The sequence below is a fragment of the Candoia aspera genome, chromosome 8 (genome assembly GCF_035149785.1).
Source record: "Candoia aspera isolate rCanAsp1 chromosome 8, rCanAsp1.hap2, whole genome shotgun sequence".
Classification (NCBI taxonomy): Eukaryota; Metazoa; Chordata; class Lepidosauria; order Squamata; family Boidae; genus Candoia; species Candoia aspera.
Genome location: NC_086160.1, coordinates 46,911,136 through 46,937,163, shown reverse-complemented (window position 1 = coordinate 46,937,163; position 26,028 = coordinate 46,911,136). Strand labels below are relative to the sequence as shown.

General features: G+C 41.5%; 1 protein-coding gene across 4 annotated transcripts in view; it reads left to right on the top strand.

Annotated features, from left to right (window-relative positions):
- LARP1B (La ribonucleoprotein 1B) overlaps positions 1 to 26,028 on the top strand; it is a 57,051-nt gene that overhangs the window by 19,182 nt on the left and 11,841 nt on the right. For all 4 annotated transcript variants that reach the window (XM_063310092.1, XM_063310091.1, XM_063310094.1 and 1 more), the window contains 10 exons: positions 283 to 451; positions 3,616 to 3,760; positions 5,409 to 5,583; positions 8,273 to 8,442; positions 9,261 to 9,635; positions 10,351 to 10,468; positions 19,677 to 19,888; positions 20,194 to 20,300; positions 22,772 to 22,932; positions 23,502 to 23,646. In XM_063310092.1, coding sequence (XP_063166162.1) covers positions 283 to 451; positions 3,616 to 3,760; positions 5,409 to 5,583; positions 8,273 to 8,442; positions 9,261 to 9,635; positions 10,351 to 10,468; positions 19,677 to 19,888; positions 20,194 to 20,300; positions 22,772 to 22,932; positions 23,502 to 23,646 — 1,777 coding nt within the window. The remainder of the gene's footprint in view (positions 1 to 282; positions 452 to 3,615; positions 3,761 to 5,408; positions 5,584 to 8,272; positions 8,443 to 9,260; positions 9,636 to 10,350; positions 10,469 to 19,676; positions 19,889 to 20,193; positions 20,301 to 22,771; positions 22,933 to 23,501; positions 23,647 to 26,028) is intronic.

Genomic DNA, 26,028 nt, shown 5'->3' with positions numbered 1-26,028 from the left:
TCATACGTTTAGAGAAGTTAGTAAAAGAATCTAACCCACTAGTCCTTGCCCTCTGAGAATAGGAGGCATTGCCACTGATAGTTGGATATGTATGTATTGATTATGTGCCACCAAGTCATTGTTGATTCTTAACAACCAGAAAGAAAGAAAGAAAGAAAAGAATCTTTACATTACTACAAATGTTCTGTCCTGCAATTCCTATCTGCATGTTGACTCACAAAAATAAAAACATTCAAGGCTGCTTTTACTTACCTACTTTTTTTTCTTCTGCCAATTCTGAAGTGAACCACGACTATTCATGTGGCTACCGAGAACAATATAGTGAAAGGACTGATCAGCCATTTCAGCCAGATCTTAGCACTAGTATAATGTATTACTATGATGATGGAACAGGAGTGCAGATGTATTCTGTGGATGAAACATTGCTTAAAGAATACATTAAACGCCAAATGTAAGTAGACTGTTTAATCTATGTGCCAAAGAGGGTGGGGAAGCCAAACTTAAAACAAATTGTCCTTCACTTGAAAACTTTGGCTTTTTAATGTACCTGTAGCATTGTTTGGAAATCAGTGTTTATTCCTTTGCTCGTGTTCAAGCATTTTCACTGTAAATTTTTAAGAAGGATGAATCCAGAAACTTTTCATCCTATAAGCCTAGTTCTGCAATTTTGGTGTGTTTTGCCTTATGTATTACAATGTGGCAAGTTCATGTCTATGACACATTTGTAATTGTGAAATTACCATGATCTGAGACAATTTTGGTTGTCACAAGGATGGTTGGTTATTGTGTTGTGTTGTATTGTATTTGAACTGAAGAAAAACAGAATAATTTTAGGCATGGATAATTATGATCCAATAATATACAAATAAAAGTAGAAAAAATCTAGAAGGTCAGTTATCTCAAAAACCAATACTAAAGAAAATCCTGAATATGTAATGAAGAAGCACCATTTGCAGTAGCAGATTGCTTTTTCATTGAAGCTGTTGACCTGTTGTTGATGGTTTTTATTACCCTTGCATTCTATGCATCTTATTGTTCTCTTGCTTTCTTTTTTAAAGTTGATGTAAAAAAATGAAGGAAAAAAACCGTATTTGTAAGGGCAGAAAGTATCTGGCATGAGGCTATCCATCTCAAATTGTGTTATATCTTTTCCTGATTCTTGCTGCCAGGTGTTGTGAAACGTGACAGTGGAAATACAATTCTCTGTAGCATAATCAGCATAATGTCCACTGCCTCAGACAAGTGAGGGAGGAAAATGCAGACAATTTTGCATTGTGATCAAATTTTTTAGCTTGCAGTGTAGAACCCAGATCTTCTAAGGTATGATATGATGAGGTCCCCATGTGATACTCAGCAAAATGTGCACTCTAGTATTGATCACAATTTCAATTCTGTGGTGAATAATAAGATTTTTTTTGAGATTTCAAAAATCTTAGTGGGAGCTGAATTATTCATAAGAAATCTTAGTTGGATTGGTCTTAGTATGGAATATATCTTTGAAATGATTAATCAGTTTATAAAGATTGTATTTTGCTCTCTTCCAAAATGATCTTGAAAGGTCTTATAATTTTCTCATTGGATTCTAAATGTAGTTGTAACTTTATGCTGTAATCTTTTAATTTTCTAGATTATCTAAAGCTAAAGTATCAGAATTTCTCAAATTTATAGTTAATAGAACCTACAGCTTTCTTTAAAAGGTGAGGGGGAGAGAGCTAAGCTCAAAAACAAATAAGCATATTCATAACCTAGATTCCTATATTGCTTTCTACAGTTTTAATTGTATTACTGACTTTTCAGGGATCTTTCTCCAAAGAACTCTTTAAATGTTTATACAGCTAATTAATTTTAGGGAAAAGAAAATTAATTTGGGTATATATTTAGATGAACATATATTGCCATTAAAACTTGTTCTAGTTTCATCTCAGTAAAACCAGTTCTTTACATTCATGTATTTTGCCAAGGAGAATAATTGTAGAAAAATTATCATATTGTTATATTTCTAAAAAAGATACCAAAGATCCCAGCTTCAGTTACTCTTGTTATATTTTTCTTCAATTAAAGAAAAAAAAATTAAACTACAAAACTTTGAGGTCATTTCTTTCAGATTTGTAGTATGGGACTAACTTTTTTCTAAATAGAGTCAGTATAGTTGCTTATATGTAAGATTAAACTGCATGCATATCTTTACAATAGTTAAGTACATTTGTGATTTCTGTGGATAACAGAATGCAGCATGTTATCAGTATTCAGGTTCAGTAATTCATCTTATTATCTTTCTCAGTTTCCTTTGGGCTTGCTTAAATTTGTACATTTGAAAAATTAATCTGCACATAGAACGTGGTTTATCTTCTTGAAGAAAGGAGTTTTGTTTCCTAATCAACATTATGCATGTTGCATTTTTCTTAAATTGCATAATAGGAAAATCTTTATTATTCTTTAACATTTTAGAGATTCATAGTCACATACTACAATTTCTTGATGAATATGAATGATCATTCCTTATTCTTTATATGGATTTGTCATTGTCATTACTTTGACTGTTTTCAACCTTAATTATGTTTTAGAGTGGAGAATCTGCTTATATCAGATTTTAGACAAACACTTGTATCTCTTTCCATCCCTCTGAATTATCTACAGAACTTTTTGATACTCGCAGAGTATCATTTGTATACTTTGAAGGTACTATCTTGTCATACAAACTATATGTAGCATGATGTTTTGAGATAGTATAAATCAGTATGCCAAATAAAATATTGTATTTCTTCACTTTAGAGTTTAGTTATTCTTGTAATAATATAATCTTTTTAAAAATCAGACTAGAAGCATAAAAGTGATAATAATACTCAGGATTAATTACCTTTAAGATAGTTGAAGAACCTAAATAAATATTAAATGCCCAGCCTTAATAATGATATCATTACCATATTCACTCATGAATATTGACATTAAATGGCTACTGTACATGTTATAATAATAAATCTTCGTTTTTGAACTTGATTGATTTTGATTCATCAAGTGGTGTTAGCTGTATAGATAGACCTTCTCCAGGAATAATCTGCTACTGCTATAATAGAATACATCCACCTTGCTGCTTCCATGTCTTGTTTCCTTCCTCCTTTCAGAGCATTACTGACTTCTCAAGAGAGCTATAATTAGAGCCTGGCCATTAATAGAGAACCTCAAATGAGAACTTTGGGTTGATTTGTTTGATGATCCACTTGTTTGTTTTCTTGGCTATCCATGGTATTTTCAGGAGTCTTCTCCAACAGCAGAGTTGAAAAGCATCAGTACTCTTTCTATCCTGCTTCTTCACTCTGTTTTGAAACTGTAAAGAGGTCACATTTTTTTACTCACCTGTGCAGTTTGTTAGCCACAGATAAATGACATGTTCTAAATCCCTGCAATTTGCCTATTATATTGAAAACATTCAGATTCCATATTATATTGTTTGGGCCCTTGTATTATTGCCACTTATATTTCATGCATGGTTTTATTGTTCGCTAATAATGTGATAAGTATTTATTGTAAATGAGAACTATGAATCAGCTTTCAGAGGACAAGTCTCCCCCAATCTTATATTTTGTGCTAACCTAAACATTTTAAATTGTTTTTTAGCGAGTATTATTTTAGTGTAGAAAACCTGGAAAGAGACTTCTTCTTGAGGAGAAAGATGGACCAGCAAGGATTTTTGCCTATATCTTTGATTGCAAGCTTCCACCGTGTACAGGCTCTCACTACAAATGTAAATTTAATATTAGAGGTAAATCAAATTTACCTATTCAAATAGTAATAAATGTATGCTATATTTTATTTATTTATTTATTTATTTATTCATTCATTCATTCATTCATTCATTCATTCATTCAATTTCTATAGCCTATCTCAGCAAGTGACTCTGGGCCTTTAAAAACACCTTGAATTTGTAGTGCTGCACATGTGCACCTTAACAAAACATTTTTTTTTTAAATTGGGGGCTATTCTTTAGAATTGAAATTTGCATTTAAAATAGATGGATTGCATTAACGAATAAAACTATTACTTTCTGATAACAGTGACTTTACACTCTATTTTTTATAAGTAAAGAAATTTCAAGCCTAACTTGTCCAATGGGCAAGTTAAAAGAAAAAAAAAATACTGTTAAAATAGGTTATTGATTGCTTTCCATATTCATTCTTAATTTTCATTGTACTGGTAGTCCTTGCTTACCGACTATTCATTCAATGAATATTCAAAGTTGTGATGGCACTGAATGAGGGGTACTTAAAAAACGGTCCTTGAAGTTCTGCCACTGCAGTGCCCCCAATGGTCATGTGATCACAATTTGGGCGCTTGGCAGCCAGCTGGTACTTACGACAGTTGCAGTGTCCCACAGTCACATGATCACCATTTGTGACCTTTCCTGCCAGTTTCCCACAAGCATAGTCAGTGGGGAAGCCAGCAGGGAATGTTGCAAGTTGCTTTGGTAAGTCCCCCCCGTCGTCATTCCTGTGCACTGCACTGTGCACTGCACTGCACTCTCCTTCCCTGTGTTCTCGCAGATGCACTCAAGCCCTCCTTCCCTGGGACTCCCTGCGCTCATACACATGCACCCCATGCTCTCCTTCCCTCGGCTTCCTTGTGCTCACACGAACGTACGCAAGCCCTCCTTCCCTGGGACTCCCTGCATTTGCACAAACCTCCCTGGACTCGCACACAGGCACTCCGCAACCTCCTTCCCTGGGCCTCCCTGCACTCACATGTACACACCCTCAGCCTCCCTGTGCTTGCATGCACCCTCATGTCCTCCTTCCCTGGGCGTCCCTGCGCTTCCACACATGTGCCCCCAGCATCCCCCTCCCATAACTCATGTGTGGCCTTCGCCAGGCCTCCCAAGACATCCCCCACCTCCATGTGGCACCCCCATGCTCCATACCTGGGACTCCCACCACTTCCCGCTTAATGACCTGTGCATCTTGGTGTTATAACAAGGCTAAGCGATGCAGTCACATGATGTGTTTTATGACTGCATCGCTTAACGACAGCAATCCCAGTCCCAATTGCCTTCATAACTTGAAGATTACCTGTACAAACCAGGAGTGAGACAATTACATATTTCATTTAAAAAGAAACTTGCCAAAGAATATATCAAGAATTGGTTATAGTTCAGGGAAAGGACAGCTGTTTCCAAATGGAAATTTGTTTAACAGATTTCTGCAAAATTCAGAAAATCAGAACATCTTGAGAAGTTAAAACAAGCCATCATGAAAAGGTCATTCTTGGCTTCACAGAATATTTGTCTATCAAAATAAAAGTTCAGTAACTTGTATTTTTAACCTATTCTCTGTGTATAAAAGGTAAGGACCTAGTGTTAAGTAACATTGCATTTTATTTCCATAAGGTTAATTAATATGTTTATTTCTATCATATAGGCCTTAAAGGACAGTACTGAAATAGAAATAGTAGATCAGAAAATGAGGAAAAGGATAGAACCAGAAAAATGGCCAATTCCAGGGCCTTCTCCATGTAGTCTTCCACAAACAGACTTTTCTCAGCTTATTAACTGCCCGGAGTTCATACCTGGCCAAATTTTTGGTTCACACACAGGTAAGATGTTTTTGCTTTCTGTCAAATTGTGATTTAAGGCTCTGCATTTCTGCAGACCCAGAGATACCCCATTTTTTATGCAAATGGCCAGCCATAAACTATTGTTGTTCATTACTGCTTGAATTTTTAATTTACTTCCATGAATTGTTTTTTTTCTTCACTTCTATCCTTGAAGAAATGGGAAATGGAATATATATCTAAACTTGGAATATATATCTAAACTTGTGAGCTATAATCTCTTGCCTTTTATTTCTATATAAAAAAGCAATGTCCTCTAGGTCATGGTACCAATCAGAAGAGTCAAAACTTCCAGCTTTCTGAGAACTTTCTCTCCTTTTCTATGCTGTTCTCCTTGGCTTCAAGAGAAAAATAAACATACTTTCCAATTGTACATTGTCTCCACAGAGTTCTGGTTGATGAACCTTGAGGCCTCTTTAAGTATTGAGATATACAATGTACAGACAGTTATTGTATGAGCTTTTGTTTAGAGTTAAAGTAGCAGAAAGGGAAGAATGCACTGGATTTCTTCTTCTTCACAGATAATCAGTCAGACTAATATCCCCAGCTAGAGCAATTCTTCTTCCCACATTTTAGTTTCCAAGCCAAATTATTTATTTGTATGCCACCGACTTCTGAAGTGGTTAACAATCAGAAACATCATAAAAAAGAACCCCTTCTATAAAAAAAAATAAACCCACACAAAAAGAATAACAAAAAATCCCAACAATATCATAAGGGATGAAGTAAAACAAAAAGGAAGAAAGGATCAGGAGCAGAGAGATACAGTTTCCATGCTGCACCCCTTGACTCTAATGTAAGAAACAATCCTCCCAGTGTTCTTCTTGTGGGATGGATGTTGGGTTTTCAGAGCAGCTCAAGTAGGAAAACTAAATTGGATTGAGTATTGGGGCCTCAACAAAACAGAGTCATCTCATCTTGTGATTTTAACAAAGGCTCAGTAGTAAGCAGCCATCAGTCTCCTTGTCAGTGTAAAGCCATTAAGAAAAAGTCATTATGAAAAAAGTCTTGAATATTTGCTTCATATTCTTTCTTAACTGTTTTCGAGATGATATTACATAGTATCTGTTTTGCACTGAATTGAGTCATAGGGAGAATGTCCAGGCAGGACACTGACAGTAGCTTAGGCAAAGTGATTGAGAGAGATGTTTGAGGAATGAATTAAGAATGGGCTGTCTTTCAGAACCTCCCACTTCTATTCCCAAACTTAATTCCCCAAAAGCCTCCCAAATTAGGCAGAACAAAAATTACCCCAACAAGTCCCTGTTTCTGGCTTACAAAAACTTGTCCATCCCTGTTCTGTCTGTAAGATAAACACCTCAACTCAAATTCAACTCCTGGTGACTATAAGAGTGCATCCATCAGTTATCTTGACAACGATAAGGAAATGGTTTGCCACTGAAATATTTGATTATGTTTTCCCACTTTTTAGTATAGCCTATCGTCCTGAAATTTCCTGGTGGTCTCTCAGCCAAGTACTACTCAGGCCTGACCCTATTTAGAATTCCAGCCCAGATAAGATCATTGAGGTACTGCCTCCTGATGAGCCTTGTCTTGTGTATTGTTTGGGAAAATATTAATTTATATCCCACCTTTCTAATCTGATGTTAAAAATATAAAATGTAGACTAAGAATAACAAATTTAGATTTAAATCATTTAACAGTGAAAAGCTTTGTAAAAAAGGGGGCTTTATACATTTTTCAGACACTGGAAGAATGAGGGCTACACACTATATGTGTTTCATAGCCTGAGAATAGCGCAAGAGAAGACTTACGTGCTAGAAAAATGGGCCATTGAGAGAAATAACATTTTCAAATGAGCCTGTCCTGCAGATCTTAGTAGCAGCATACTGTAGTTCAAAATGTTTTATCTAAGCCAGGAATACTCAATTATAATTGTCTCAAGAGATGCACCAGTCTTTGTGCAACTTGTTGAAAGACACACAAAATATGGGTATTGCTGGGACCAGAAGTGGTCCTGATTTTCAGAGAATGCAAAGTTTTCAGAAGTGAAATAGGTTAATTATGCCTACAGTTCTCTCCATACTACCCACCCCTTGCTACTGAGGAGTGCAGATATTTGGCCCTGTCCAAATTGTCCCAGGATGAGATATTAATGGGTTACACTGTTTGCACTACTGGTCCAGGCCTTTATATGGAAGGAATACTAGCATGGACAGGATTTTTAAAATGAAAAATACAATTTGTATTCCTGTTTATCTGATGGAAACACAAAGTTCAAGATTATGTGTGTCTTTTGTAGATAGCTGGAACATATACTGTATACTGATTTATTTGGCTAGTGGTTTTACATTTCCACAGTACACTATTCGACCCATGCTCAGAGCTAGAATATAATCTGCATCACTGTATAATATTCATTGTGTCAGTTTAGATTGTATCTGTTCTTGTGAGATACAAAGCAGGAGAAAACTTCAGTATTCATTTGATTTTATCCTTGGTGCCATTAGTTGATGTAAAAAACATTTAAAACTGAATTTATATAATCATCACATCTGTTAAACTTTGAAGAAATTTTGCACCAGGTGAAGAAATAATTTATAATCTCTATAAAGAGAAAAAAATGTAAATTTCATTAAAAATATGTTGATTGATAATTAAAAAATGAGCTGATCTTTCCAAGCACAGAAAAAATATTTCTACATTTTAGAATCTGCACCAAATTCTCCAAGAATAGGAAGTCTAAATACTAAGAAAAGCACTGAAACAAGCAGTCTTGAAGTAATGTCCAAAGGATTATCTACAAGCCTCCCGGATTTGGACTCTGAACCTTGGATTGAAGTTAAAAAAAGACATCGTCCCTCCTTAGCTAAGCCAAAGGTAAGGCTTAAAATATTAGTTTTAATGTGTGTGTTTTTTTAAAAAAAAAAACCCTCCTGTGAATTTAGGAAAAGTCAAGGGAAAATAAGGCACATTTAGACATGGTTTCCAAATAAGGTTTCCATACACTGATATTTCTCATTGATTTTGTCAATTTTGTCTAAACATCTAACTTATTAAAGTTGTCTCATTGAAAGAATGATAGAGATACCATGCTTATTGGACTTAATAACCAAAAAGCCATTACATAGGAGAAGGGGAATTAGACAGAAAAAAATAGCAAAGGAAGATCAGTTTTGACCAATACCGGCATGAAATAGTGAGTTAAACACACAGGCACACACATCTATCTATCTATCTATCTATCTATCTATCTATCTATCTATCTATCTATCTATCTATCTATCTATGTACCCACTTATGGCCAGCCTGATCATTCATTGCTGGAGTTCTTCTTTCAATAGACTGTAGAAAGAACTGCTTCTTCTCTGGCCAGTGATTGGGGCCAGGCCTGTCATCCCTTTGCTTCTTGGAAAGAAATGACTTACATAAATGCATCCAGCACCTCTGGACAGTGACTGCACATCATATACTAATGGCGGTTTTGGGAAAAGAGAATAATATGTAGAAGATACTGGCCACAGTACTGACTATTTAAGTCCATTCATTAATTTGTACATTCTGTTCTGTTCTATTTTATAAAGCATGAATGCTAAAATTGCTATTTCTGCTGTTAATTGATCTGTTCTATTATCTCTCCATGTAAATATTTTCTTCTTATTTTTGCAAGAATAATAAAGTTCTTTTGCCTTTTTCAGGAATCTGTGTCTGCACGTGAGGAAATGATGAGTCAACAACAACCACCACTGGCTTCTGAAGAACAAGAACAGGAAGAGCTTGATTTTTTGTTCGATGAAGAGATGGAACAAATAGAAGGCAGGAAAAATACATTCACAGAATGGTCAGAAAGTGATTCAGATTATGAAATTGATGATCAAGATTTAAATAAAATTTTGATTGTGACACAGACCCCACCATATATGAGAAAACATCCTGGAGGAGATCGAACTGGCAACCATGTGTCACGTGCAAAAATTACATCAGAACTTGCCAAAGTTATTAATGATGGATTATACTACTATGAACAGGATTTGTGGATGGATCAAGGTGAAAATGATTGCATTGCTATGAAGGTAATTACAAGTTTGAGCAATGAACATAATGTAATTTAATGAATATAGTTGTTGCCATAGACCTACTTGGGTGGATGAAAATAAATTTGAAGAACCTGTGACAGACAAACTCTAGTCATAAGTGAAATGTGGAAAGGAGACTGTTTCAAAATCAAAATAATAAAAGTTCAGTCATATGATAATTGTCTCTTGAAACTGAGGGGAGAACTAAAGCACAGCTTTGAATGTTCCTAGTTAAGTTTTTTCAAATAGTCATATAAATGATGTGTTAATTATGTACTAGTTCATTGGCAGTAATAGATTTTGATTATCCTAATACGTATTTTTTTCAGAGCTAGGATAAGCAGGTATGGGAGAGAGGAGAACTTTGTAACATAGCTTTTTTCCTGGATTAATTAGGAATGTTAGGCCTTTGCCTAAGCTGTACTCTTAATCCTCCAATTTGAGTAGCTTGCTTGATGAGAAGGATGATTTTATATTCAGGACATAGGATATGAATTTGGAAAGGCTGATTTAAGTTTTCATTATGAGTGCCACAGTATTTCAGTGCTTTCTGTTGCCAAGTACAATAATTATATTTTAGATAATATTCATATTTTAGATTTATTCTGTAGAAAATACTTTAAATAATATTTTTAACATTAAATGTATTGTTTATGCTGCATTTTTCCTCTGGGCTGTTATTCTTTTGACAGTAAATGTTTATCCATTTCAGCAAGAGGTTGAAAATTTTAAGAAGTTAAATCTCATCAGCAGAGAAGAATTTGACAATCTTACTCCTGAACATGTAATGGATTCAAATCAGGATGATCCTGGTCCTTCAAAATCACAAGGTATATATAGCTCTAATGTTACAAAAAAAAAAGTCACATTCTTTTTTTATAGTAATTTCATTAAACATTACAATTAAAAAGATAAAAACTAATGGAAATTTAAAAAAAAAAAGAAAAAGAAAAAGGAAGTATAGAAAAGAAAAATAAAAATAGAAAAGACAGAAAAAATAAGAATATAGTAAAGAAAAAGAAAAGAAATATATAAAGAAATGACTTCCCCCTTCATCACAAGTATAAACAATTTTAGTAATTTATCATCTTCTCTTAAAATACAACAACTTATCTCTTCTTCCCATAGTTCATTTCTTATTTATAAACAAATCCTTAAAGCCTCATTCTTCATTCCTGATCAGCAAAAGTCCATTAAGGGTTACCAGAGATAACAACATACCTATTTTAACCTTGATCAAATAAACCAATTTTATTGTCATGAGTGCCGTTGAGCTGAAGACATCAGCACAACGGCACACATGACAATAACGAGGAAGCAGAGGAAGGGGCTCAAGATAAGCATAGCAAGCACAACAACAGCCACAGACCCTAGCCGGAGGATGCAGCCATCAGAACACAAAAGAGAAAGAAGAAAAGACAAAGGCTAGGCGGATCGCGAGGCACACCCAAGCTGTTAGCACAAGCGCAACGGAGATCGCCCAGCTGACAGCAATCACCGGCTGAATGAGGAAACCGATGATGGGCGATCCCGGGGCACCAGATGGGGCCTCGCAACCCTTCACCTACCGGCAAGACAGCATGCAGGACAAGGGGGGGATGACGTAACCCAGGGTGAGGGGGCGCTGACCGGCGCGGGGTATTTAAACCCCGCACCGGCGCGCTCCTCTCACTCTCAGCTTTTTTCGCAACTGACACTACGTACGAAATAAACCGGAACCTGCTCTCCTATGAATCAGCGTCTGTGTTTTACTCTGCGGTAGGCAGTGCCTGACATAAAGCTGAGAGTCACAAACTCAGCCTCGCCGAGCCCCACCGGACAACGAGCCGCGGGAGAAATAGACGGCGAGAAGACCACGAGCGATGAGGCCGACGCGTTGTGGCCAAAGCGGGCGAACCGCACGGCAAGAAGCGGAGGAGGACCGATCGAGGCCAGAGGCACCGTGGACCCCAGGAGCCACGGACACCCGCCCGGCCCACCCCGAGCCTCAGCTCCAACCCCAGAGGGAGACGGCGGCGGAGGCGACCCGGCCACGGGAGGGAGCAACATACCTCCCGAGACCAGCGGAGACCCCCCCGCCCCACATCGCACCCCAGCCACGGGCGTGGAGCGTCAGCCCAACTGCAGCAAGCACGGTGGAGGATGGAGAGGCAACCCAGCCGACGCACCCCCAAACGGAGGAAGCGGACCAGCAGACGGGACTGCCTGAACCCCACCAGCGGCTCAACCCGGCGGACACACCGACAGACCCGACCCCAGCTGCGGCGCGGATTTCGGACGGGGAAACTCAAGCCAGACTCGCAGCCATGGAGGCCCAGCTACAGGACCTCAGGACCATGCTGCAATCGCTGATGTCCCTGGCGCCGCCCAACGACGTTCCCGTGCAGGCCCACACCCCGAGCGGGTCGTCGCACCCCCATGGGCCAAATGCTAATCAACAAGCGGCCCAAGCGGACGAAGCCAGGAGTCGGGAAGCGAGAGGAGGGGACTCACAGAACGCCCGGGCCCCAAAGGACTTCCCCATTTTCTTCGACGGGAACCCTGCGAAACTGTCGTTCTTCATTACGAACGCCAGGGAGTTCATGGGGCGGCACGGACACTCCTTTAACTCCGAAGCGGACAAGATCACAGCCGTGGCGATCAAACTACAAGACCGGGCGGCGGACTGGTACGTCCAAATGTACGAGTCCAACTCCCGCGCCCTCTCTGACTTCCATGCTTTCATTACCGAGATGAAGCGCTACTTTGAGGACCCACTAGCCAAAGAGAGGGCTAAAAGCGCACTCCAAAGCCTCAAACAGGGCACACGCACTGTCCCGGACTACGCCCTCGAATTTAAAGCCCTAGCAGGGAAGATCAACGACTGGTCCGAGACCACCCTGCTAGAAATGTTTAAAAGGGGGCTCAACCGCGAAGTACTTCAATGGGCTCTCTACCGGGACGATCCGGAGACTCTACACGGCTGGATCCACCTCGCGGGGAAAGCAGAACACGCGCACCGCACCTTCCTAATGGCAACGACGGAAGACAAAACCAACACCTACCCAAAGGTACCCACGCCACACGTGGGGATGGCCGGTCCCACATATCCAAGGAAGAAATTCACTCGCGGGCCCTGCGGGAGGTGTGGGAAAATGGGGCACAAAACGGCAGATTGCTTCTCCAACCGAACCCCAGCGAGCGCTCCTAAACCTGCACTGAAACCTAACCTCAAACCAACTAACCCGCTGCCACCCCCCCACTGCCGAATGACCGGAGCCACAGCGACACCGGACGAAGGCTGGGATGCTTACTGGGGGGGAGAGGACGCTGCAGACCCAGACCAGCCGGCGGGAAACGCTCCCCGCCTGCCCTAAAACGTGCCGTGAGGCAGGTGGTGGGACAGAGGCGCGGATCACTTCGACAGAGCGGCGAAAGCTCCGTAATAATGGCGGCAATCAAGCTCTCTGGGGGCAACGGAGCCACCACGGCCGCGGCACTAGTGGACTCGGGGTGCTCGAAAAACCTGATCCACCCCGACATAGTCGCAAAACTCGCCCTACGCTGCCTCCCCCTCCCCACGCCGCTGGCATTTCACCAGCTGGACGGCTCAACAGCGGGAGGGACACCAGCCACGATGCAGACCGAGCCGGTTACCCTACAAATGGGTACCCACACCGAACGAACATCGTTCGTGGTAACCCACATAGGATGGCCCATCGTAGTCTTGGGGATACCATGGCTCGCAACAAACAACCCGCGCATCGACTGGGCAACCCGCACCTTCCGATTCGACGACGGCGAGTATCGGGCGCCAGTTCCAGCGGGCAGGACCAACCCCACGGTGGGACGAGCAGAGGCGGCAACCCAGGACAACACAACCACACCAGAAGATCTACCGGAGCAATACGCTGACTTCTCAGAGGTCTTCGGAGAGGCGGAAGCTGATCAACTACCCCCCCACCGCAAGACGGACTGCAGGATTGAACTGCTGCCCGATGTCCCCTTACCTAGGCCGAAGATTTACTCGATGACCCCGAAGGAGATGGCAACCCTTCGGGAGTTCATCGACAAAAACCTAGAGAGGGGATTCATAGAGCCGGCATGCTCACCGGTCGGAGCGCCCGTCTTATTCCGAGAGAAAAAGGACGGCACCCTATGGTTCTGCACCGACTACCGGGGCCTCAATGCAGCTTCCCTATCCAATAAATACCCCTTACTCCTCGTGAAAGACATGCTCGCCCACCTGTCCACGGGCAGAGTATTCTCCAAGCTGGACCTTCGCGAGGCGTACTACCGGATCCTAATTAGGGAGGGGGACGAATGGAAAACGGCGTTCAACTGCCCCCTAGGCGCCTTTCAGTACAAAGTGCTACCATTCGGACTAGCAGGGGCCCCGGGGGTATTCATGCAGCTCATCAATGAGGTTCTGCATGAGCACCTGTTCAAAGGGGTCCTAGTCTACATAGACGACGTCCTTATCTACTCCAAAACGCACGAGGAACACGTGACCCTAGTCAGACAAGTCCTCGACAAGCTAAAAAGGGCGAAACTCTATGCCAAACCCTCAAAGTGCGAATTTCATAAAGCACGCCTAGACTACCTGGGGTACCAAATCTCCGGAGAAGGCATAGAGATGGACCCCGCAAAAGTCGAGGCAGTGGTGAACTGGGAACGCCCCCGTAACAGGCGCCAACTCCAGAGCTTCCTCGGCTTCGCGAATTTTTACAGGTCATTCGTACGGGGGTTCGCGGAGATAGCCCTCCCCCTAACAGACCTCCTCAAGACTAAAGGGGTGGGGGACACACGACGCGCCAAGAACACGGGCACAGTACTAAATTGGACTCCCGCGTGCCAAACCGCATTCAACAGGCTGAAAGCGCTGTTCACCACGGAGCCAATCCTCGCGCACCCGGACCCAGAACGGCCGTTCGTGGTCCAAGCCGACGCCTCAGACTTCTCCCTGGGGGCCATCCTACTCCAAAAGGACCCCACAGGAGTCCTGAAACCATGCGCCTACCTGTCGAGGAAATTCTCTGAGACAGAAAGGCGCTGGCACGTCTGGGAGAAGGAAGCCTTCGTGGTGAAATCGGCGTTGGAAACATGGAGGCACCTACTGGAAGGAGCCACCCAACTATTCGAGGTCTGGACAGACCACCGGAACCTCGAGGCCCTCCGTACGCCCAGACGCCTCAGCCCAAAACAGGTCAGATGGGCCCAATTCTTCAGCCGCTTCAACTTTCAGCTGAAGTTCATGCCGGGCAAAAAGAACTTCCTAGCTGACGCCCTCTCCCGACTGCCCCAAGACAAGGAGCCCGCCCCAGACATGATCGGGACGGTCCTATCCGCTTCCCAGCTGGGGATGGCGGTGACCACCCGGAGCGGCGCTCGGAGGCAGCCCAACCCCACGGCACAACCGACGGTGGGGCAACCAGTAACCAGACGGCGCCAACCGCAACTGCCAGGGGGGATACGCGCAGACCTCACGGCCACCCTCAAAACCGACCCTTGGCTCCTAGCTAACCCCGACAAGGTGACGATGGCACAGGACCTGGCATGGGGGGAAGGCAGAATATATGTCCCAGACTCGCAACGCCAGGCGATCTTGCGCAGATCCCACGACGCCAAGCAAGCGGGACACTTCGGATTCCTGAAGACCCTGCACCTCACACGACGCCAATTCTGGTGGCCCGCGCTGAGACGGGATGTGAAAGCCTATGTAGCGTCCTGCCCGACATGCGCCAGGGCCAAACGGGCACCAGGTAAGCCCCCGGGACTTTTACAAAAGGTGGTGGAGCCCTCCCGCCCATGGGAGGAAATCTCCATGGATTTCATAGTAGATCTCCCACCCAGCCAGAAGAAAACGGCCCTTTGGGTGGTGAAAGACTACTTTTCGAAACAAGCCCACTTCATCCCCTGCTCATCGGTCCCGTCCGCCCAACAACTAGCCAAACTCTTCCTGATACACGTGTACAGGTTACACGGATGTCCCGCACGTGTGGTGACCAACGGGCACACAATTCACTTCGAAATTCTGGTGGGCCTTCCTAAAGCTGACGGGGACCCAACAAGCCCTATCCACTGCCTGGTACCCCCAGACGGACGGAGCCACAGAGGTCCTCAATGCCACCCTAGAACAATTCATACGCTCATACACAAACTACCACCAAGACGACTGGGTCGAACTGCTCCCGTTTGCGGAAGTCGCGTATAATAACGCCATCCACACGAGCACGGGGAAAACCTCGTTCGAAGTAGTCTCGGGGCGCGACTTCGTCCCCATACCGGAGCTACCGCAACCCCCGGGACCCCAAGTGGATGCTAGTGACTGGGGACGGAAGATTGCGGAATCGTGGCCAATAATCACGGTAGTGCTGAAGGAAGCACAGGCGGCCTACAAAGAGCAGGCCGACAAGCACCGGCGCCAGCAACCGACGTTCCAGGCAGGGGATATGGTCTACCTATCCACCAAATTCCTGAAGTCACCTCAACCCTCGAAAAAATTGGGGCCTAAGTATATCGGGCCGCTTCGAGTAACCCAGATAGTGAACCCGGTGGCAATACACCTGGACCTGCCGCACAATCTACGGAGACTCCACCCGGTATTTCACACCAGCCTCCTGAAACCTGCAACCACCTCTCGATGGCACCCGAGCACGCCACTGCCCTCCCCAGTGATGATCGACGGCCAACAACATTTCGAAGTAAGAGACATACTCGACTCTCGCCGTCAACGGGGAATATTACACTATTTAGTAAGGTGGAAACACTTCCCCCACACAGAATGGGTGGCGGCGCAACACGTCAAGGCGCCAGACCTGACCCGGGCATTCCACCGGACGTACCCCGACAAGCCAAAGGGGCGACAAGCCGAACCGGCCCCTGAACACCCTTTTCCCCGCGGGGCCCCCCCCCACCAGCCGCGCCCCCAGGGAAAAGGGCCTCCCAAGCCCGCGACTTGGGTAGACCTCCCCCCCCGGGACTCACCCTCCCCCCGCCCCGGGCCCACGAGGGAGTGACATTGGTCACCTATGCATGCCTGAGGGCAACGCCCAGGATGCACACATAACAATTACGACGCACTTGGAAAAAAGATAAGAGCCCTACCTGGAGCTGAAAAGCACCCGACCAGCCACGCCTCTTTCCTCGCCGAACTGAGCCAAACAAGCAGGGTGTGGCCGGAGCATGCGCACGCCCAGGGTGTGGTCGGGGCATGCGCACTGGGAACACACCCTAGATGGACACGAGGTAGAAGGCGGAACAAAGGGAGGGACGAAAACACTCCGGCGGGAAATTAAAAAAAAAAAAAAACCATTTTGACAGCTCTCCTGGTAAAAAACCGGAAGGCCGGGGGGGGGCACTATTCGGACAGGGGGCAGTATGTCATGAGTGCCGTTGAGCTGAAGACATCAGCACAACGGCACACATGACAATAACGAGGAAGCAGAGGAAGGGGCTCAAGATAAGCATAGCAAGCACAACAACAGCCACAGACCCTAGCCGGAGGATGCAGCCATCAGAACACAAAAGAGAAAGAAGAAAAGACAAAGGCTAGGCGGATCGCGAGGCACACCCAAGCTGTTAGCACAAGCGCAACGGAGATCGCCCAGCTGACAGCAATCACCGGCTGAATGAGGAAACCGATGATGGGCGATCCCGGGGCACCAGATGGGGCCTCGCAACCCTTCACCTACCGGCAAGACAGCATGCAGGACAAAGGGGGGATGACGTAACCCAGGGTGAGGGGGCGCTGACCGGCGCGGGGTATTTAAACCCCGCACCGGCGCGCTCCTCTCACTCTCAGCTTTTTTCGCAACTGACACTACGTACGAAATAAACCGGAACCTGCTCTCCTATGAATCAGCGTCTGTGTTTTACTCTGCGGTAGGCAGTGCCTGACATTTATTTTATTTCCTTTTACTTTTAACAACATTGATATTTAATCCTTTCAAATAATGTCCTAGAATTTGATTTCTTTTCATTTTTCCTTTGTCCCTTCTCATAAAATTATTCAAAGGTTCAACAAGTGTCTTTTGTAAATACAATATAGAAAAGTTATCCAGGTCACTCTTTTTGTTTGTTATTTGTATATCCCTTTTACTTATTAAGACATCAGGCGGTTTTATTTGTATATCCAGTGTAGCATCTTTTTCCATATCTTTCTTGTAACCTGTCATTTTTAAATCCACTCTCAGATCACTCTGTCTTGTCCAGTATAACTTGTTCTCCTTCCATAACATCTTTTAAACATAGTCTATCTATATAGGCAGATACTCTTAAAATTAACTTCTGGGGCCATTGTTCAAGAATACCCTTTAATACGTCTGTCAAGAGAAGTTGGCAAAGAAACCAGTTGAGTTGGAAGAGCAACTCTAGTTCACATTATTGTTTCTTATCATACACAGAAATCTTGCCAGACAAAAGTTTCTTAATTGAGCTTAAGGGAAAAATACTCATGGGAGATCTAGGGCGGTGCCAGCCTAACTTTCTTCTTTGGCCCCTCCTCACTCTCTAAACTATGCAAGCTATGGCAACATTTATCAGCTTGGAATGCATTCTCCACTCCCTCCTCCCTGAGCTCCATCACATCACCCTCTCCTTCAGGGACAGCTTCAATCACATGTCCAACGTTACTGTATTTTGCTTCATTCTGTATTAGTAAGTCAAATTTAAGTGTTCATCTCCTTTAATTGTAATTTTTGGTTCCTTCTGGTTCCCTCTAATGTCCAACCTTCAAAGTCCCATCCTAGCATATTTTTTTAAAGAATTCAAAACAAAAGCATTTTCCTATAGGAAGGATTCTTATAATTAATTCCAAAATCTTATTTCAAATCCATCTGAACTCTTAGTCCATTTGTAAGTTCAAAATCAATGTTCTAATCACCCTTTGGCTGTTTATTCCCTCAAAAATACATTTTTTAAAGTCCTTAAACTTGATTTTAAACTTCTTTCGTTAAGGATTGGAGGAAACTCACCTGGTGCTTTAAAACCAAAGGTTCCTAATAGCTGAAAAGCAGTTAACAAGCAATTTCTGAAAGTGATTAGAAAAGGAAGTATGTGAACCCAGTATCCTTACACAAGGACATCTTGAGCAAGATGGCTATTCCCTCATCTCCCAGAGGTCTAAACTTGCTGGAGACCACCATCTTGCGGTCTCCTTGCAGGGAGCAACTGCTTGGAGCACTTGTGGGCGATCTCAAGTCCTCTCCTTGTCCAGAGAGGAATTACAAAGAGTCAATCTACTTGCTCTTCAGTTCACCATTTCTTCCCCAGAAGTCCTCCTCCAAAAAAAGTTACACTATCAAGATGATACTCAGTATGATAAACCTGGCTGAAAATTTCATCTTTTCTCCAGTATTGACATGGTGTTCCAGGTGCTAATAGGTTTTTATTCAGTTCAATTACAAGACCTTTCTCTATATGTGTTTAGAATATATACGTGGAATGGTTCTTGGTTGAGTATCCCATATTTTCTTATATAACAATTAGCTTTGTTTTGATTTTCTTTACTTTTTTGGTTTTCTTTACTTTGAGCTATTAAAAAGCATTAGAATTTTCCAGAAGCCTCTTGCTACTGGGCAAAACAGTGTTTCATTATGAGACAGTGTGGGAGAAAAGTTGTGTTAGTCTATGATAGCAAAAAATCAGAAGGACTCTAATAGTACCTTTTCCAACTACAAATTTTAGGAAAAGGCATAAGTTTCATGAACTGCATCTCACTTCATCAGATACATAGAATATTTCGTGGTAGTACATAATTAGAGGACATAAATGTGAAGTAATATGTTTATGTATTTTGTAATCTCCTTTGTCTATTTTTTTCTTTTTAAATTTAAAACCAATTTAAATTTAAATTCCATCTTCAATGTCTGGCAATTTATATTACTACGCATATGAGGAAAAAAAGGTTGAATACATAAAAGGAGACAGAAGAATGCAAAATTAGAGAAGAATAGATAAAAATAGATCCAGCGAAATAGAACACTGCTAATGAGACCCAAGTAAGATAAATTAAAGTACTTACTAAACATCTGTTAATCATGTGGTCTTTCTAATTAGATTTAACTGAAGAACTGGCTTGTCAATTGTTTGGTGTCCAGGAAATACCTCCAACAACAATGGCTCGCTCACTGCCAACAGCTGTTCCTGAATCTCCTGGAGTTCACCCTACCAGAACACCTAAAACACCTCGTACACCAAGACTGCAAGATCCTAACAAAACACCAAGATTCTATCCTGTGGTTAAAGAAGCAAGAACTATTGATGTTGGGGTAACTAAAACCAAAATATATTTCTGGATCAAAATAAATTATTGCTCTTATTGCCAGAGCATAGCTTTTGAAACACATGTTTTATTCCTTGTTAGGTCAAAGCTACTAAATCTCTTTTGAAATGCATTGTCAGCTTCTTGATAAGGCTAGTAGTTGAGTAGTCAGCCATAACCAACTTTATGACCTCATAATGCATATGATGTGTAATGTAAAATTTTATGAAACTGGACTTTAATTAGACTGTGATTCTTCAGAAAAGTGGCTCCAGTCACATCAGGAAAATATAATGGTATATTTTATTTTAGACACGAAGGAAAAGAAAAACACGGCATAGTACCAACCCTCCATTAGAAAGTCATGTTGGCTGGGTAATGGATTCCAAGGATCACAGACCAAGAACATCTTCTATAAGGTAGAAATATTTTTTAATATACTAATAGTCTTAATTTTGTGTGTTCTTATAACCAATTTAATTACTTGATCTTTCAAAATGAGAAAAAGTGGAAGATGGGCTAGAGACTTTCCTAAAAGCCATGTATACACATAAATATACTCAAGAATTCGTCCATGGATATTGCTAGAAATAAGTTTGGGCCTTATTTTCCCAGCTGAATCTGTGGCAGTTGTAAAGCTAGCAGAAATGAAACTTGACATTTGTTTATTCCCTTTCCACCCTTCATTTGAAGTGTCCTTAGAAAAGTGGATGTTTGCACTGTTAGGTATACAAAACGGATAAGGTTTCTTTTCTTTTACTACTTACCTTTTTTATTTCTAAAATGCTTTTCACAGCAGCAGAGGGTTGATTATTTCCTGCAGTCATCACATATTATATGGTCCCATGGGCATTCCACAAGACATTGTAAAAAAGAAAGCACGAAAAAGAGCCCCATATTGCTGTGTGCACCCAGGACATTTAAAAAATGGACGAGAAATAGATATTAAACACCCCTTAATCACCTTGCACATTTAAGTAAGTGCCAACACCTCACCCCACCCACTGCCCCTATACATTTTCCACAACTTTTATTATTTGTTAAGATAAAGGAATTTTAAAACAAAACCAACAAAACTCTACACGAGTTGCTGGATAAGAAAATTTGCCAAAGTAAAAAATTAAGTTTCCACAAAACCCCAATATTTATATTTGGGATTTGTAGCATAGAATTATAAAACAGTTGCTTGCAGTTACAAATTAGAAGAATGTGAAGCATAAGTGAGAAATGGTTTGTCTGCTATTTTGCTATGAAATACCTATGGATGTTGCTATTTTGTAATGAAATGTTTATAGATGTTGACTTTCATTACAAGATTGTATTGGAATCTGAAGACTTGAAGGTAGCTGTTGGATTGCAATTCCCAGTGTGAGTGAACATTTCCCATGCTGTTTAAGGCAATATCTGAAGGGCCACATATTAACTGCATTCTATAATCCAGTTCAGTATATACTTCTGGGTTTTCTTGGGAATTATATTTATGTAAATGGAATGGGAACATCAGTGGATTAGATTCAGACTTGGTAGCTACATTGAAATCAATAGCAATCATGACTGACAAGTCTTGTTAGTTTCAAAATGTATATAATTATTCTTAAGTATCTGTCATGCTACTATGAATTGCAAACATCAGTGGAAAATTTCCCAGCCCACATCATTGATGATGCAAATTTTATATGCAGTGCTAATTTGCATAGGAAATTTTTCCAGTGAAAACTGAAAACTTCCATGTGAAAATTTTCCCCACTGTTCTGGAAGCTAAATTGTCTGCTTATATATATATATTCATTATTATCTTATGCATGTGCTACATCTAGCAGTGGTACTTATGAAATCATTTTAATTTGATTAATTATTCTCTAAAATCATATTAAAAGTAAGAAAGAAATGAGCTATCCCAAGAAAAATCTAAGGATATTCCTTCAGGAATATGGATGATACACTGTAACTTGAACAGCACATGTGACTAACTTTATTAAATACAGTCAGTGACCAGCAGGCTAATTTAAAGGTTTTATAGCTTTACAGCATTGTCTGCTTTATTTCCAAGTATTTTTCATGAATGCTTGCAGTTTTCAGAAATGGCACTATTGTGCGCCATTCGGCATCTGTAGCATCAAAACTAAAGGGCATATGTAGTTACCAGACAAAGCAAACTTATTAAAGGTTTAGGTAAAGGTAAAGGTTTCCCTTGACATTAAGTCCAGTCATGTCCGACTCTAGGGGGCGGTGCTCATTTCCGTTTCAAAGCCGAAGAGCCGGCATTTGTCCATAGACAGTTCCGTGGTCATGTGGCCGGCATGACTACACGGAACGCCGTTACCTGCCCGCCGAAGCGGTACCTATTAATCTACTCACATTTGCATGTTTTCGAACTGCTAGGTTGGCAGGAGCTGGGACTAGCAACGGGAGCTCACCCCATCACACGGATTCGAACTGCCTTCATTTATCACTTAGAATTGTTTTTCATTGTATTTATTGTATAATTAAAACCTGAATGTTTTGGAATGTTTAGAATCAATAGATTTAGATGTTCAGGAAAAAGGGTTAGCATTCTTCTTTGGGGAGTATGGTATGTTAGAATACAGGCAACCAATAGCATATTCGAAAGGTTCTCCATATCAAAATGATTAAATGGAAAGCAAGCATGTTGTGAGAGGGAAAAATATTTCCCGTTTAACCATATTCCTGATGGGATAGTAGCTTTCTACGTTCTAGCATAAACTCATAACATATGTGTATGCTCATTCTGAAGGTTCAATTTAACCATACGTTTTGTGAAATGACTACTGTTAATTTTAGAAGCTGAAACAATCTCCTGAATTAAGCTACCTACAGTGTTACAAAAGACATCACTGGAGAAATCTGAGACTTGTTTCATTTTATGTAGCAGTTCAAATGCATCACCACTAGAAGGTGCTCCACTATCAGGAAGTTACGGATGTACCCCTCATTCACTTCCCAAATTTCAACATCCTTCTCATGAACTTCTGAAGGAAAATGGTTTTACTCAGCAAGTGTACCACAAATATCGTCGTAGATGCCTAAATGGTAAAAATCTAATATCCTTTGTCAATTTTAATTGGAAGTAAGAACTTAAATAGTGTTGTATTCTTATTTCCAAGAACTGCAGCATGTTCATTTCAACAAAATGTAAAATGCACTAGGTGAATAAACATTAATTTATACCTGCTACTTCAGCATGTTTTAGAGCTCCTTTTTCTGTTCATCTCTCAATAGTACTGATATTTCTTTTTTTAATGTTTTAACTAATCACATGGTAATATGCAGAATGAAAGAATAAGTTCATTGGTGTTTTGTATGGAGCTATCAATCACAAGCTTTGAATTACTGACTTTCTTGGAAGAATGGAGTAATATTAATTTTAACACACTCATAGATAAATGTAATATATTATTTTAACATTCAGATAATTATTTTCAAATTATTAGCTAGATTGGTGTCTTCATAATATATTTTAGTATAAATTTATTTATTTATTTATTTATTTTTCAAATTTCATCACCACCCAACTCACTCAAATTGTTCATCAACTAGAGGAAATATAATTCTAAAAAAGTTATCTAATACTACTACTGTTTTTTTTCTCTTGTCTCTAGAAAGGAAACGGTTGGGAATTGGCCAGTCTCAAGAAATGAACACACTCTTTCGTTTCTGGTCCTTCTTTCTCAGAGACCACTTTAATAAGAAAATGTATGAAGAATTCAGACAACTAGCTCTAGATGATGCAAAAGAACACTATAGGTAATGCTAGATGTTTTATATTTTTCTAAAATCAGATTGTTGTTTATTCATTTAGTCACTTCCGACTCTTCATGACTTCATGGACCAGCCCACGCCAGAGCTTCCTGTCGGTTGTCAACACCCCCAGCTCCCCCAGGGACAAATCCATCACCTCTAGAATATCATCTATCCATCTTGCCCTTGGTTGGCCCCTCTTCCTTTTGCCTTCCACTCTCCCTAGTATCAGCATCTTCTCCAGGGTGTCCTGTCTTCTCATTATGTGGCCAAAATATTTCAGTTTTGCCTTTAATATCATTCCCTCAAGTGAGCAGTCTGGCTTTATTTCCTGGAGTATGGACTGGTTTGATCTTCTTGCAGTCCAAGGCACTCTCAGAATTTTCCTCCAACACCACAGTTCAAAAGCATCTATCTTCCTTCTCTCAGCCTTCCTTATGGTCCAGCTCTCGCAGCCATATGTTACTACAGGGAACACCATTGCTTTAACTATGCGGACCTTTGTTGTCAGTGTGATGTCTCTGCTCTTAACTATTTTATTGAGATTTGTCATTGCTCTTCTCCCAAGGATTAAGCGTCTTCTGATTTCCTGACTGCAGTCAGCATCTGCAGTAATCTTCGCACCTAGAAATACAAAGTCTTTCACTGCTTCTACATTTTCTCCCTCTATTTGCCAGTTATCAATCAAACTGGTTGCCATAATCTTGGTTTTTTTTGAGGTTTAGCTGCAAGCCAGCTTTTGCACTTCCTTCTTTCACCTTCATCATAAGGCTGCTCAGTTCCTCTTCGCTTTCAGCCATCAAAGTAGTATCATCTGCATATCTGAGATTGTTAATGTTTCTTCCAGCGATTTTAACTCCAGCCTTGGATTCCTCAAGTGCAGCATGTCACATGATGTGTTCTGCATACAAGTTGAATAGGTAGGGTGAGAGTATACAGCCCTGCCGTACTCCTTTCCCAATCTTAAACCAGTCCGTTGTTCCGTGGTCTGTTCTTACTGTTGCTACTTGGTCGTTATACAGATTCTTCAGGAGGCATACAAGATGACTTGGTATCCCCATACCATTAAGAACTTGCCACAATTTGTTATGGTCCACACAGTCAAAGGCTTTAGAATAGTCAATAAAACAGAAATAGATGTTTTTCTGAAACTCCCTGGCTTTTTCCATTATCCAGCGGATATTGGCAATTTGGTCCCTAGTTCCTCTGCCTTTTCTAAACCCAGCTTGTACATCTGGCAATTCTCGCTCCATGAATTGCTGAAGTCTACCTTGCAGGATCTTGAGCATTACCTTACTGGCATGTGAAATGAGTGCCACTGTTCGATAGTTTGAACATTCTTTAGTGTTCCCCTTTTTTGGTATGGGGATATAAGTCGATTTTTTCCAATCTGATGGCCATTCTTGTGTTTTCCAAATTTGCTGGCATATAGCATGCAGTACCTTGACAGCATCATCTTGCAAGATTTTGAACAGTTCAGCTGGGATGCCGTCGCCTCCTGCTGCCTTGTTATTAGCAATGCTTCTTAAGGCCCATTCAACCTCACTCTTCAGGATGTCTGGCTCCACTGACCACACTGTCAAAGCTATCCCCGATATTGTTATCCTTCCTATACAGGTCTTCTGTATATTCTTGCCACCTTTTCTTGATCTCTTCTTCTTCTGTTAGGTCCTTACCATCTTTGTTTTTGATCATACCCATTTTTGCTTGGAATTTACCTGCAATGTTTCTAATTTTCTGGAAGAGGTCTCTTGTCCTTGTTATTCTATTGTCTTCTTCCACTTCCGTGCATTGCTTGTTTAAAAATAATTCCTGATCTCTTCTGGCTAACCTCTGGAATTTTGCATTTAATTGGGCATATCACTGTTGCCTTTTGCTTTCCTTCTTTCTTGGGCTACTTCTAGTGTCTCAGCAGACAGCCATTTTGCCTTCTTGGTTTTCTCTTTCTTTGGGATGTATTTTGTGGCCGCCTCCTAACAGTGTTGCAAACCTCTGTCCATTGTTCTTCCGGGACCCTATCTACTAAGTCCAGTCCCTTAAATCTATTCTTCACCTCCACTGCATATTCCTTAGGAATATTAGTGAGCTCATATCTAGCTGATCTGTGGGTCTTCCCTAATCTCTTTAGTCTGATCCTAAATTGTGCAATAAGAAGTTCGTGATCTGAACTACAGTCAGCTCCGGGTCTTGTTTTTACCGACTGTATAGATGTCCACCACCTTTGGCTGCAAAGGATGTAGTCAATCTGATTTCGGTGTTGTCCATCTGGTAAAGTCCATGTATAAAGCCGTCTCTTAGGTTGTCAGAAGAGAGTGTTTGTTATGCAGAGTGAGTTGTCTTGGCAAAATTCTATCAGCCTATGTCCTGCTTCGTTTTGTTCTCCCAGGC